Raw genomic sequence first — 14,129 nt, 5'->3', positions numbered from 1 at the left:
TCTGGTGATGTCCGTGTATACAGGATGTTTTGGTTGTTTGAAGACCGAATTAATCATTTGAGTGGCAGAAATGGATAAGTTGTACTCCTACTTCATTTTGGTATCCTAAGCCATATAGTCCAACTACATTTTTTTCCTTATTATTTCCAACTTTGCCATTCCAGTCTCCAGTCACAAGCAACACATCTTGCTTGCACGTTCTGTCAATTTGAAATTGATCAGAAAATTCATCAATCTCCTCTTCTGCATCAATGGTTAGAGCATAACCTTGGATGATTGTCATATTAAAGGGTTGTCCACAAAATCTAATTGATATTCTTTGGTCATTGATTGCATTGTAGCCAAGTACTGTTCTTGCTATACCCTTCCTAACTGTAAAAGCAACTCTGTTCCTTCTTTGTTTTTCATGTCCTGAGTAGTAAACAATGTGATCTTCTGTCTGAAAGTGTCCAGTCCAGGTCCATCTCAAGTCAATGTTGCTTAAAATGTCAATTTGCAGTCATTTTACTTCAATTTTCACTGTATTGAGCTTTCCCATGTTCATGCATCTTACATCCTATGTTCCCACTATAATTCTATCCTTGCAGCTTTGGATTTTCTTTTCCTGTATGGCAGCATCAATAACTAGACATCCCAAAAACTTTAATTTAGCCACATTATAAACACCATTAGTACTCTGAAATATTCTCAGCTTTTCCTCAGTAGCATGTTGGATTCCACCCAACCTGAAGGGCCCATCTTCTGGCACCATCATTTTATATTTTCTATTCACGTGGTTTTCTCCTGTGCAGTGTGAATTGATGCCTTTGCCATTTTCACTAAAGAGATAATCTGCCTCTAGTATGTTTGTATATTTTGTTGCCAAATGTAGGGGCCTGCTTGCTTTAGTTGGGCAGCTGGGATGTCCTTCACACCTTGGGTGATCCTGCTGGGAATATATAGTCTTGGCATACACTCCTGGGGTACTTCACCCATCCATCCCTTGATGAGGCAGGACTTGGCTGCAGTGGGGGGATTTAGTCTTTAAGGTACCACAAAAAAATTTGTTTCACCTTAAGTATGCATTTGCTTAGGATTGGTCTGCGACTCATAAACATTACTTTGTCTAATGATGATGATGTTAATAATTATATTGAACGTCCATTGAATCAATATTTAGTTAAGTTTAGAGAAGACCTTGAAATTTTGTATTTTAATAAGTCTCAGTGATTTTAGTGAGTCTGCTTTACATATTTATTTATTTATTTCATTTATTTATCGCATTTTCCCACCGCCCATCTCAAACAATGACTCTGGGCGGTGGAAAAATGCGATAAATACATATGATTAGATCCAGTCCATTTTATGTATAAGTAATGTTGTCTGTGTTAATAGAATGATCCTCCTTGCTGTTCTTATGGTTTCCATTTCACTAATGCGATGTTTCTATTAATAATTTACTAGGAAGTTCTAATATTGTTATGTCCTTTATCTTCTCATTGTGTCTGTCATTTTAGATGAAAACCTTACTCTTCTCAAATAGGGAATTTATAAGAAGTGGGCAAAGAGATCAGGATAAATGGAAAGAAAAACTATAATTAGTATTTATCATGTTGATAATCTGTGCTATTGTATCTATCTTTTTAATTGTCTCTCCTAAATCAGAATTAAGTAGCATTTGTGCACAGCAGCTCTACATAAAAACAATCCATTGTTCATTGAACAGATCTGTCAAGCTCTTAAACCTCCCTGTTAGCCTTCGGCCACAGAAAATGAAAAGCTTGTTGGGTCAGAACATGTCAACGAAGAGTCCCTTTATATATTCTCCAATAATCGCTCACAATCATGGAGAGGAGCAAAGTAAAAAAATAGGTGAGAAACTGATTCCTGATACTCATTATTTTTAACATGCATTCTCCTTTTATATGCAGTATCTGTCATGTTCACGGTTTCAATGTGCATTGTACATCGTAACATTTCACATGCCATGGCGCTGACGCGCGTTTCTGTTTGGAAGGGAGCTGCTGTGAGACCTTGTGCCAAGCTCTGTATCTCTGTTCATTTCAGTGGAATGTGTTTGGGTTATGTGCTCTGCTCAAGGCCTTTTCCCGCAGACCATGAGAAGCCGTTAGGAGCACCTGGGATTGTGAGCCTGGGAAGATTCTACGGGGGGAGGGATTTCATTTGCACCGAGGGTTTTTAGTTTGCATTTGGCGCGCTTTTATCATTCTCAGCTTTCTCTGTGATCCTGCATACTATTCTTTAATAAATCAGACGTCTTTGAATTCCTGCTCATGAGTCTGATGGTGTTTTAGAATAGGCAACCATTACAGTATCTCACTGGGACTTGCTTTCTGGCTTTTATGCTGCAAATTGAATCAAATAGCTATTGCCAATTTTTGAATCAATATGCTATTTCCTCTTGATTATAGAACTGGCAACTTGGCATAGACCTGTCCATCTTTGCTTGTAGGATATGTTGTTAGCCCATTGCCACAAGAAACTTGATTTATGTAGTGGTAGTACTATAGATTAACTGCAAAAATTCCTTATAAAAATGTTTTCCTTATATACTTTTCGAAATGTATTGAGAACGTTTGAACATATTGGTCCTAGTTTACTGAAATAAACTTAATTTCTAGCCTGCTTATACATTCTTTTTGAAACAAGGCAAATTGGTGCTCAATAGCTATTGGTGTCTTGTCAGATTATATGAATACAAGTGATATTCAAACCTCAACTCCAAATTCTGCCAAATCCTTCCACCCTGTCCTGTCTTGCTTGGTGTGCAAATGCTTTAAACAATTTGTAATTGAAGCACCTAGTGATTAGGAAATAGGCTTCCTGTTCTGTTTTGCTGCCCAAAATATTTCTAAAATGTGCACAAGAAGATATATCTAATTATACTTTAGGTGAATTCATAGAGATCTGCTGGGTTATTGGTGATCTCTGAGCTTGCTTTCCTTCTTGCAGACCTTTTACGAGGCTATGTAAAATCATCAGTGCATGAGACTGTAAAATTTGTTGTCTGTTCTGTCTGTTTATATATTTCCTACAAGCCTTGATTGTTTCTTCCTTGATGAGGTATTGTTCCAATCCCAATCCTAGCTATGAAATGTCTGCAAGAAGAAAAGCAAGCTCAGAGAACACCAAGAAACATACTGTAGATTCTCCACTATAGAGAGAGCTAAATTGTTCCACAGTGTCTCTGTTTGAGGGATTATTCTGCATTTATTTCTCATTTAAAACTTATCCCTTTTTAAACATGAAAGTCTCTCTATTGCATGTGGTTTGAAAACATAAGCTTTCCTTAATGTACACTTTTTTTGAAAAAATACAAATACCCTTCAAATATGCTTTTTGTACACAGATTTATCAAACCTGCATTATTTTTCAGAAACATTTATTTGTGTATTTCATAAATAAATGTTCTGCTGACTTTTGAATGATGAGGCTAACAAATATACAATCTGTTTTGGTATTGGATACCAGTTCATTCCTCTGGAATCCATAGAGTACTTTTATATTCCTAAATTGAACCAGAACCCAGTATGTTTTTAGATCACATCAGCTTTCTTTTTTTTGAGGCCAGATGTCTAACTGAAGTTTTAGAGTTGAGTATTACTCAGTATCCCTGAGCCAGTGGCAGCTGTGGCCAGGAAGACCTGCTCTGCTTCATCTGGTGTGCTGGTTGCTCCCTTTCCTGCATCAGGGGGCCCTTCAGACAGTCACTTGTGCCCTGGTCACTTCATGGCTTGACTACTGCAATGCACTCTACCTGGGGTTGCCCTTGAAGAACACAAAGAAGCTTCAACTGGTCCAGAATGTCGCAGAGTGGGCAATGATGGGCTTGCCTCAGTATGCCCATGTAACATCTCTGTTTTGTGAGCTGCTCGGTTGCCAGTTTGCTTCCAGATGTGATTCAAAGTGCCGGTCGGTACCTATAAAGCCCTACATGACATAAGGCCTGGTTACTTGAGGGACCATCTGCCTCCAGTAGTATCTGCCTGGCCAGTCTGATGTGGCAGGATTGGTGCACCCCAGGTTCCTTCAACTAAACAATGCCATCAAGATGTGTGCCTTCTCTGTAGCAGAGCCTGCCCTCTGGAATGAGGTCCCCCCCCAAGATTTGAACAACCCCCAACCTTTTGAAGGGCCTTTCACCCAGGCCTTTGGCAAGGATAATTGATGCCCCTTTTCTTATTTTTCTTTGTTCCCATCCCAGTTTGTTTTCTCTGCCATATTTGTTTCTTTTGTGGTATTGGGGGTTTTTTTGTGGTGTTTCTTTATTTTTAAAATGTTTTTGCAAACTGCAAGAAGTTGGGCAGCATATACATTTAATAAATTATTATTATTATTACACCCATTCACTGATAAAGTCATATGGTACATGCTAATTTGCTAACTTGCCCTCATTTTAATGGCAGTGATGGTTGAGTTCTAGCTTCACCAAATCCACATGCAACATGACTGGCTGATACCAGCCTGTGTATGCTTGTATTGATTTCTGCAGTAAGAGTCACTTGCTGAGACGGGCGGCTATAGAAATCAAATTGATCAATCAATCAATAAAATTTCAAGATTGCATAGCTGTCTTCTGATACTAATATGTGATTAGGTTTGTTTTCAGTTACCATTTAGTGTTAGATCCTACCCCTAAAAATAGTTTTTATTATGGAAACTCACTTAGGCTCAATGAAAACATAATTGTAGTTACCTGGTTTCCTTCAACTAGCTATACCTAAAGATTCTTCACTTGTGCCTGAATTACAACTACACTAAAGGAAGAGTGAGGGTACATGAGTGTAGGGAATTAGGCAAGTTTTTCTACCCTTGATAACAGGTATGCATTAATGTGTTTTTGGTAATGGTTACCGTTACAAAAAACGTAGCCATTTTTTCACAATAATTTTTGTGAAAATACTATGGTGGTTTTGAGAATGAAAAGTTTAAACTGTGTGGTTATGATAAATATTATCTAGGTAGGTACCCTCCTTAATGTCATAATATGCCCTATTGAAGAATATATCTGTCGATAGATAGACAGAGCGTGCGTCGTGTGCTCAGGGTTGATTTATTGGAGTTTTCTGAGCTTGCTTCTCTTCCTTCAGACATTTCAATTACCAGGCTAGGTAACATCATCAAAGGATCTGCAGAGAACACCAAGACCCCAACCATGTCACAATATTCCATTATATTTATTGTAGGAGTACTCAAACCCCTAACCCCTACAGTATAGCTAAATCTATCATATTAAAGCAATAGAATCAATTGTATAAAGGTTTTTATTCTAACAGTGTTGCAATCTGTGATTATGTCCCCCCCCCCCATGCGTTTCTTCCTAGCCTCCCTGTAATGCATGGCAAATGTTAGATTAGAGGGCTTAATTTTCCCCTTGAAGGGAATTTTGACTCTCGGAGCAAGTAGCCCAAAGATGCTAGGTGGCATAACATTCTAATGAATGCCCTTTTCTACCCTTCATAACAGGTATGCATTAATGTGTTTCAATAATGTATCTGCAGTGTGTAGAGAGTGAATAAAACTCGGGCACCATGGATGATTCAGGCCACATACTGTTTATGCTAATATTATTTATTATTTATTTATTTATTTATTTGGCAGAAATTTGCTAAAGTGAGAGCAGACCCAAAATAGTTACGGGTGCTTAGAATTGTAGCAACAGTAGTCATTATTTATTACAACCCCTGACCAGAATTCTGCACATTAACAAAATGAGCACACTTTCTGTTTCAGATAAAATAAGGTGCAAACTTTAAAGTTTAACTAGATAACTGAGGCAATCAAGACATGTCAAGTTTTACAAAAAGTATAACAAAATTTTGCCACATTCAAGAAAATGGAATTGTACTGGTCTGCAAGGAGAAACTGTACATAAAGTAAAAGAGAATTATGTGGGTATTTCAATAAATAGGAAGTGATGAAGCAGGCCCTTGTGTCTATGAAGGTACAGTATAATAACAGAGGGTGTGAATTCAATAGATCCTTCTCCACAGGAACATAATCTCAGCTTATAAGGAACTTTTTTATATTTGCCTTTGACAACAGCTTTGTGAAGATCCTATATGTTGGGCTATTATGTTACAATTTGTAGTAATATGTGATAACAATATCTGACTCTGCTTAAGTGTGTGTCTTTCCTACAATTGGAAAACTAACTTTCTGTGTTTATGTTTCTGTAGATTTTCAGTGGGTTCAGGGAGATGTTTGTGAAGTTCAGCTGATGGTGTACAATCCGATGCCCTTTGAACTTCGTGTTGAAAACATGGTATGTTTCAAAACCCATTTTATCATAAAGCCTAGTGTGGTTTAGCTACGGGTATCATTTGAGTCAGTCGCAAGTGGTGATAGCTATGATTAAGGTGAAATGGGATAATTTACTGGAGGGATTGACGGGGCTGAAGAATCTTCAGAAGGAAGATTCAACTCTGTGTTGGTTGTTCATGTATTTTTCCCTGAAATATACTGTATTTTTTTTTTGAATAATAAACTGTAAACATATCTTATTAAAATAAATTAATCTTCAGTTGTGAAATAGAAATCAACAAATCTACAACAAATCTAGGAACCCTGATTTCTTCCAACTCGTTTGGGGCAGCTACTGTTTGTCCTGGGCAAAACGGAGCTGCTGAAATCTTCTGAGAGCTATCAGTCCATGTATATTGTGTGCTCACATCTCTGGGGCAATAGCACGGGTTGTGTGTGCATCTGGGTAGAAGTTGCCCCATCCTTGAGTTTGTAACTTTTAAAATACCATTTATAAGGAATTTGTTGGATTTGTTTCAATAAACAGCTACTGGGAAGATCGCTTGTGTTGATGGTTAAAAGAATGAATATTTAAGTAAATATCAATCAACTAGAAGAATTGTTTACATACAATACATGTCCTAATTGTAAGCATCCCCTGTGATTATATTTTGGTTCCTGGTGCTGCCAAATTCTACTTGTATTTTAAATGTTCAATAGAAGAGAATATACGTAGCTCAGGGTTGAACTGTGAAGCCCTTGGTACTCTCTGAGCTTGGTTGTTTGCTTGCAGATGTTTCATTGCCAGGCTAGGCAACATCTTCAGTGCTATTGAGTGTGGGGTTTGCTCCCTGCATATATACAGTAGCTTGCCCTGCTAGTGTTGGTGGGGGTGTAGTTTTCTCCTTGGTAGTTCCTTGATTGGGGTTCCATTTTCTGCTTGATTGTTTGTCTGGTGTTAATCCCTGCTTATCTAGGTGTTGGCTGCTGGAGAGGATGTTCTCATCTTTTTGTTTCCTTCCTAGTTTTTTTTTTTTTTTGTCTCTTTTGGAATGGTGTGTAAAGGTGGTTTATCTCTGTGTGTTTATCGAGGGCTGATTTGACTGAATGCCAAGTTTCCAGGAATTCCCTAGTGTTTTTGGATTTAGCTTGGTCGAGGATAGTGATGGCGAACCTATGACATGTGTCAAAGGTGACATGCCACAACGTTTTGCGTGACATGTCAGTGTTCACCAACACCCGACAACAACTGCCACAGCCCGGGAAGCCGCAGCGCCCCCAGCCCAGTCCCAGTCCCAGCCACAGTCACCCTCACCACCTCCAAGCCCCCTGATGCCCTGCCCTCTGCTGCCCCAGCTCACCTTGCTGTCGTCTTGCTCCCTCTTGCACGAAGCCAGTTCCTGCAGAAGCCACTTGCAATTTGCGTGAAGGGGGATGTCTTGGTGCAAAGGGGCGCCTTTGAGTGAAGGGGTGTGCAGGAGAAAGGCAAATGAAGCTACTTTCAATTTGCACAGGATGCTAGTTGCAGAGAAAGATGTGATGAACTCGTAACGTAAAAAGAGTTGTGACGTTCAGCTACTCTAGCAACCCTGTGTCTGGTGATCACATCTAATGGAGGATCCCCTTGATGCTTAATTCCTGCAGGGAACTCTAGGATCAAGTTCTCTCAGTCATGGCTAAGCACTTGAAGAACTTTGGATTTAAGTGGTTGTGAAGTGAGTGGTTACAGCCATTAGCATGAATAGGGAAATTAATGCTAGGTGTGGGAGGAGAGGTTGAACAGTCTGGAGTGGCACGCAGAATAACACAAGGTCCTTCAGACAGAGCAGAAACAAAGTATTTAAATCTAAGTGGGGATTCTGGCCCTGAAATGGGAGTTGGGTGGTCCTTTAGAATATATTGTTTGATAAAAGAATGAATCATGTATTTTTATGTGAAGTTCATATATGGAGGATTCTACACAGACAATCAAAAGCTGTGAAACTCAAAGAAGATAATTGCAACAGGGAATGGCCAATATTAGGACAACTGTTGCCTGGATTTAAGCGCCTGTCATGGTTCCTGCTGAAACATCGTAACGAGTCTCCATGCCATGTTGGTGCTGACACGTGTTGCTGGACAGAAGGAAGCTGCTGCTGTTAGTTCGTACCAGGCAGGAAACTGGGTGATGTGAGTGCGAAGGAATTCATGTTTGGACTAACTTGCCTGGCCAAGGTCGTTGCCCAAAGATTGCCAGCAACCGTTTTGAACACCTGCAGGGAAATGGAGTTGTAGTGACAATGGGGGGAGTGGTCTGGGTTTGCTTGTGGTTTAATTGGGAGAAATCCCACGCTTTTGGTATTCTCAGCTTTGCCTGTGATTCTGCATCTTGATCATTAAATTAGATTTCCATAGACTTCTATGTGAGTCTGGTTGTTGATTTGAATAGGCAGTCATTACAGGGCCTTTATAGGTTTTAATGAGAATGAGCTGTGTTTTAAGGTTTTCCCAGAATGTTTACCACCTTGACTATATATATAGAGAGAGAGACAGAGAGGCAGGATAAAAGATCATCATCATCATCCAGGACAAGGAAAACAATAGGTGGACCTTAATCAGTGAATAACATTTGAAGCAATACTAAATGTACTGTCTCTGTATTTTCAGAATGTATTTACATTGGAAAGTAAGTGCTATTTTGCAAACTTTGAAAAGTTTAAAAACACAGATAGTGGGTGGATGTGTAATTATCCTCAGAATCAAGGCATAGAAGAATGAATGCTGGTTGTTAAGAGGTTACAGTTGAACCTGTGCGTGTGCTAGAAAATATACTGTTGAATAATTGAGATTACTTAGGAAAGGATTCATAACTGAACTTTGTGACTTAGCTGCTTGATGAGAGGGTATTTATTATGAAAAACAAGGCATTTGCTGTGACTGTTGTAAGGTTGGACAGAAACTTCTCATTGAGATAATTCCTCTCACCTTTCCAGATAGGATGAACTGTAAAATCATAGAATTGTGTAATTGGAAGGAATTACAAGGATAATTTAATCCAACTCCTGCAATGTGCAGGAAAACCAATTACACCATCCCTGAGAAGTGGCTGTCCAGCCTCTTCTTAAAACCCCCCAGAGACAGAGAACCCAGTCTCCAGAAAATAGGCTGTTCCATGTTGTACAAGTACACTATTTGTTGTCAGGTAGTTTTTCCTGATTCAGCCTGTTCCAAAAACTCACTTATTTCAAAGGGAATGTTTATGGTATTTAGAGGTGCCGGACCCGTCCCTGGGGGAGCTGGGGGTGTTGACGACTGACAGGAAGCTCTGGCGTGGGCTGGTCCATGGAGTCACGAAGAGTCGGAAGCGACTGAACGAATAAACAACCAAAGAACTGCTTGTCTGTACTATTTAACTGGGTGGGGTTGTATTTTCCTATATTGAAGTTTGATGTAAAGCTCTGGGCATTGGAAGACTGAAATAACTAGATGTTCAGAAAAGTAAATTTCTAGTTTGTAACCTTTAGTGTGCTTAGCCTTTTCCCACTTGCCTCTGTATCTTCAGCTGTTGTCTCTATATGTTCTGTATAATACTGTTATGGGTTCTGCCCTTATGGTGCTTTTCCTTCACAGTTGTTGAATTGGATAATCCAGTACTTTATCTCCTTTGGCATTCAAAAGCTACTACAGTCAAGCCTTGTGTCAGTTGATACCAGATCACCAGACTTCTTAATTCACTTGCACGTAAATCCAGCCAATGGAATGTTCCAAAGATGCTAAAATGTCTCTTAATTAATGGGGATTTTTTAGTCTGTAGAGACAATACACTGTTATAGAATGTACCAAGAAGTAAGAGGGGATAGCATGTTCCCTGGCTTTTTCTGCTGGGTAGGAATTAAAATGTACCTTTTCCACTTTGCAGTAAGATTTTTTGCAAATGTATATGAAACACACACACACAGGATTGATATCACATATACATTTGAAGAAAATCTTACTTTTCTTTATTATGCCTTGCAAGAAAGTTTTGCTGTCACAGTTACAAATGTTGGTGAAATTAGCACATCAACAGTATGAGTTGCATAGACTAGTTTGATACTAAAATGGGATTTTTAAAGATGAAACTAACAATGTAAATGCCGACAGTTCAGGTTCTTCCCATAATCATTCCCTTCACTCAGGTGCTCTACAGGTAATCTATGTACGTATTAAATTAGGAATGTTTTCCACAGAATGAATAATGTCTATGAATGGCTTTCTACAAGTGTACTCAATATAATATACAATAAAATAAATCTAATGCAGCCGTTAAAATGTAGCAGTCATAAGGAAATTAGGAATAGTGATTACTATTCTTAATAGCATTACCATTCAAATATTTTTAAAGGATAATTTTATTAGTATATTGGTCCAGGTGCATAATATAATGTCCTATCTTCAATATGCTTTTTGCTTAATACAGCTAAATAGAATTTGCTTTTCACCTCCCCAGGGACTGCTGACGAGTGGGGTTGAGTTTGAATCTCTCCCTGCAGCTCTCTCTTTACCTGCAGAATCTGGTCTCTATCCTGTGACACTGGTTGGTGTTCCTCAGTCTCCAGGCCAGATCGACATCAATGGTAAAGATTCCTAGTAGGATTTTTCTCTACAATGAGAAGAGTAACCTGCTGCAAGCCATTTCGGATTGTGTTGATTTTTTAATGAGGCAAGGACTTTTCTGCCATAGGTTCATATTATTACTGCATCAAAAGTAGTAATGAAAAGGATGGAGTAAAAGCTTTACCTTTACTGAATATGATTCATTTTACATAAGTTTTCATCAGCATGTTTCAAGAAAATGATTCAGGAATCTAATGCCCCAAAGCATCTGTTACTAAGATCCTTTGCAGTTCCAAATGTGATCACCAAAGAGTGTGTGCTGGACTACAGATTATGATGAAATGCAGAAAATATTATGACCTGATCTATGTCTGCCGGACTGATGTGTGATTTGAAATTTAGCTATTGATTAACTTCCGTACTTTTGCAATGTTCTAATACAGTTTTCAACAGAAAACCCAGTCAATATTTACTTAAACACGAACAGTTTCAGAGATAGTGCAGTTGACAAAGCGTTTGAAGCATAATTATTCCAGTAAATTATAAATGGCAGATTAATGAAGAGGAGGAAGAAACAGCAGAAGGAATGCCTGGAGTAGCAGTATGCCAGAATAGTTTGCCTTTGTGCTAGTTTCTAAGCACTTGTATCCTAACAGTCAGGAACCACGCTGAGACGAGGAATAGGTCTCTAGTGTTTTATTACTGCTACATTAGACAGAAAATCCTAACAAACTGAAGAAGCGTGGGAAAAACCCAGACAGCTAAACCCCGAAAGTCAAGGCGGGTCTGATCTGTGTCTCTTTGGATGGCTGCTTAATTCTTCAGTACTACGCATGCATTTTCCCCCCTGGATAGGGGCCCCCTCCTGCTCACCATCAGTGCTCATGACAACTTGTTTTTTATTTTATCTTAGATGTTAGTAATAGATTTCTAGAGCCTTAAAATATTAAGGATATTAATATTAGTGGTTCTGGGGCTGCTTGCTGCCCCAGAAGGCAGGATGCGGGGCGGCCAAATGGGCAGAGATGGCGGGGAGATAAGTGGGGCGGAGTTGAAGGCAGTCCCTTACCTTACTGAGGCTTGGGGCTGGAGGGACCAAGCCCAGAATGGCTTGGGTTGGGGTGGGTCCTTGGCTAACGTCCAGTGGAATTTGCTTAATGGTGGCAATGGGGAGTGCCGGGATTGTCATTGCTAAGCGATGCGGTCACGTGACATCACGCTTTATGACTGCGTCGCATAGCGATGGAAATTCTGGTCCCAATTGTGATTGTAAGTCAAGGACTACCTGTAAATAACTCCCTGGTGCCGGTAGCTACAGTAGATTTCCATTTGTGCTTGATGATCATTTCTACTCAATCTCTGACCCATTTTTCATGGTGACAGGCTATCACACCTCAGTCTTTGGAGTCTTCAGTGATTGCCTTTTGGATAAACTACCAGGAATAAAGACCAGTGGCTGTACCGTGGAAGTCATTCCATCTTTACCTAGATTGCAGATTAGTACTTCATTACCAAGGTAAGAATTCTGATGGTTGATTTTCAAGTTGGTAAACTTGGGGAACCTTTATCAGTATCTAAAGAACTACTGGAGTAGTAATACATGCTTATGAATTGAATGTCTTTTTAAAACACAAACTGTTTTTCTTTTAAAAAAAATCAGAATAATTGGAAATAAAACTCCATTTTAATAGTAAAAACAGCATCATTTAAACAGCACCCCAAATCATATATGAGTGAAAATGAGCAAAACCACATCAGTGAAAGCAGCAGCCACCAATAACCTTTCAATAGCCTTGAGGAATAAAAATGTCTTAACCTGTCATCTAAATGTTAAGAGTCGATGTTGAGTGAAACTGCTGGAGGGAGAGCTTATTTTCTCCTAAAGCAGATTTTAAATAATGAAATTGTATTTGCCCCAGTGCTGCATTATAAATCATTTTTAAAATGGATGAGGCTTGCAAATGCAATATTGTTTGAGTCCTGCTATTTTAAGACCAAAAAAAAAAGTCTTTACTGTGAAAAGTAGTTACCTGTAACTTCAACCTTTAGTGATTGCAGTTAGAAAATTACCTTGACTATAGCCCTGCTTCATGCATGGATTTCTGCTCTTCCAGTGAGATTTCTCTTGCTTACCTCTGCACCCTCCAACTTTGCTCTGGAGGGTCCTACAAATTTCAGAAGCAAGTCTTGGGGGAATTTTCTCTGCTTGGTTTTTGTCCTTTATTATAACTAATATTAATATCTGCCCTGAATTGAATGCTCGGCATAGTTTTCTTTTAAAACATGCTTGAAACTGTATTTAGAAACAGATTCCAAATGTCTGGTCAAAGTCATGGTTAAGAGATAGAAATTTGTAAAGGAGAGCAGTGTGTGTTTGTGTGTGTGTGTGTGTGCGTGTGTGCGCGTGTGTGTATGTGTGTGTATGAGAGAAATCATAAAGCTGTCTACACTGTTCCCTCAGCTGTTTCATTACCTTATATGTGCTTTAGACTTTTTGTTAATTTATTTTGGAGGTTTTTTTTTTTAATGTCTGTTTTCTCAGTGCTAATTTACATTCGGAGGGTAAGTAATGCCTTAATGTTATCCCAAAATAATGAGTGTTAATGCTTTTGTCAGTTCCCAAGGGCAGAAGTTACTTTAATTGTATCTTTCTTTAGCTTGGTTCAACACTAAGCTTGACTTAGTTTGCACTTTAGATTCCAAAATAAAATTCTCTACAACTGCCTCTGCCTGCAGTTGTAGCTCATGCAGTCCCAATCTTCAAGCGTGGCAGGTGAAGAACAGCAATAAAGTGTGCCATCCTAGTAACCGTAATTAGTGCCAAGCTAAAACTTGTGGTTTTAAATGCATCTTCTGCCATGAGAGTGGATGTTCTTGAGCTGATTGCTCTTTATTCTCTCCATCATCCCTATTTTATTAGCAATATGTTCATAACGTTAGATGATGCTGTTTATTGCCACTTTAAAAACATCTAGCTGTCTATGGACTCATTGTTAATAATATGTGGATTCGTTGTATAGTGATGGATCCATTACCCACTGGCATCTTTCCTACCATTTTTGAAGGTCTGCTCGTACACTTCAGCCTTCTTCAGGGGACGAAATTACCACCAGCGTGTCTGTCCAGCTGTACAATGGAGAGACTCAGCCACTCATCATTAAACTTGAAAATATTGGAACGGAACCTTTGGAGAAGCTGGAGGTTACATCAAAAATGGTGAACGTAAAAGGTTAATATTATTGTTATCCCAGCTGCTGTAAAATCATTTCTGTTCCCCACTGGTTTTCTACACCTGCTGGGCTGTTTTGTTT

The 14,129-nt window shown here is 39.0% G+C and overlaps 1 protein-coding gene across 1 annotated transcript in view; it reads left to right on the top strand.

Annotated features, from left to right (window-relative positions):
- Positions 1-14,129, top strand: part of TRAPPC9 (trafficking protein particle complex subunit 9) — a 321,801-nt gene that overhangs the window by 35,656 nt on the left and 272,016 nt on the right. The window contains exons 10-14 of the mRNA XM_063299706.1: positions 1,706-1,851; positions 6,180-6,265; positions 10,712-10,838; positions 12,202-12,334; positions 13,884-14,047. Of these exons, the coding sequence (XP_063155776.1) occupies positions 1,706-1,851; positions 6,180-6,265; positions 10,712-10,838; positions 12,202-12,334; positions 13,884-14,047 (656 nt within the window). The remainder of the gene's footprint in view (positions 1-1,705; positions 1,852-6,179; positions 6,266-10,711; positions 10,839-12,201; positions 12,335-13,883; positions 14,048-14,129) is intronic.

Source organism: Candoia aspera, chromosome 3 (assembly GCF_035149785.1).
Source record: "Candoia aspera isolate rCanAsp1 chromosome 3, rCanAsp1.hap2, whole genome shotgun sequence".
Taxonomy (NCBI): Eukaryota; Metazoa; Chordata; class Lepidosauria; order Squamata; family Boidae; genus Candoia; species Candoia aspera.
The sequence above is the reverse complement of the archived record's forward strand: the minus strand, read 5'-3'. Positions and strand labels throughout refer to the sequence as shown.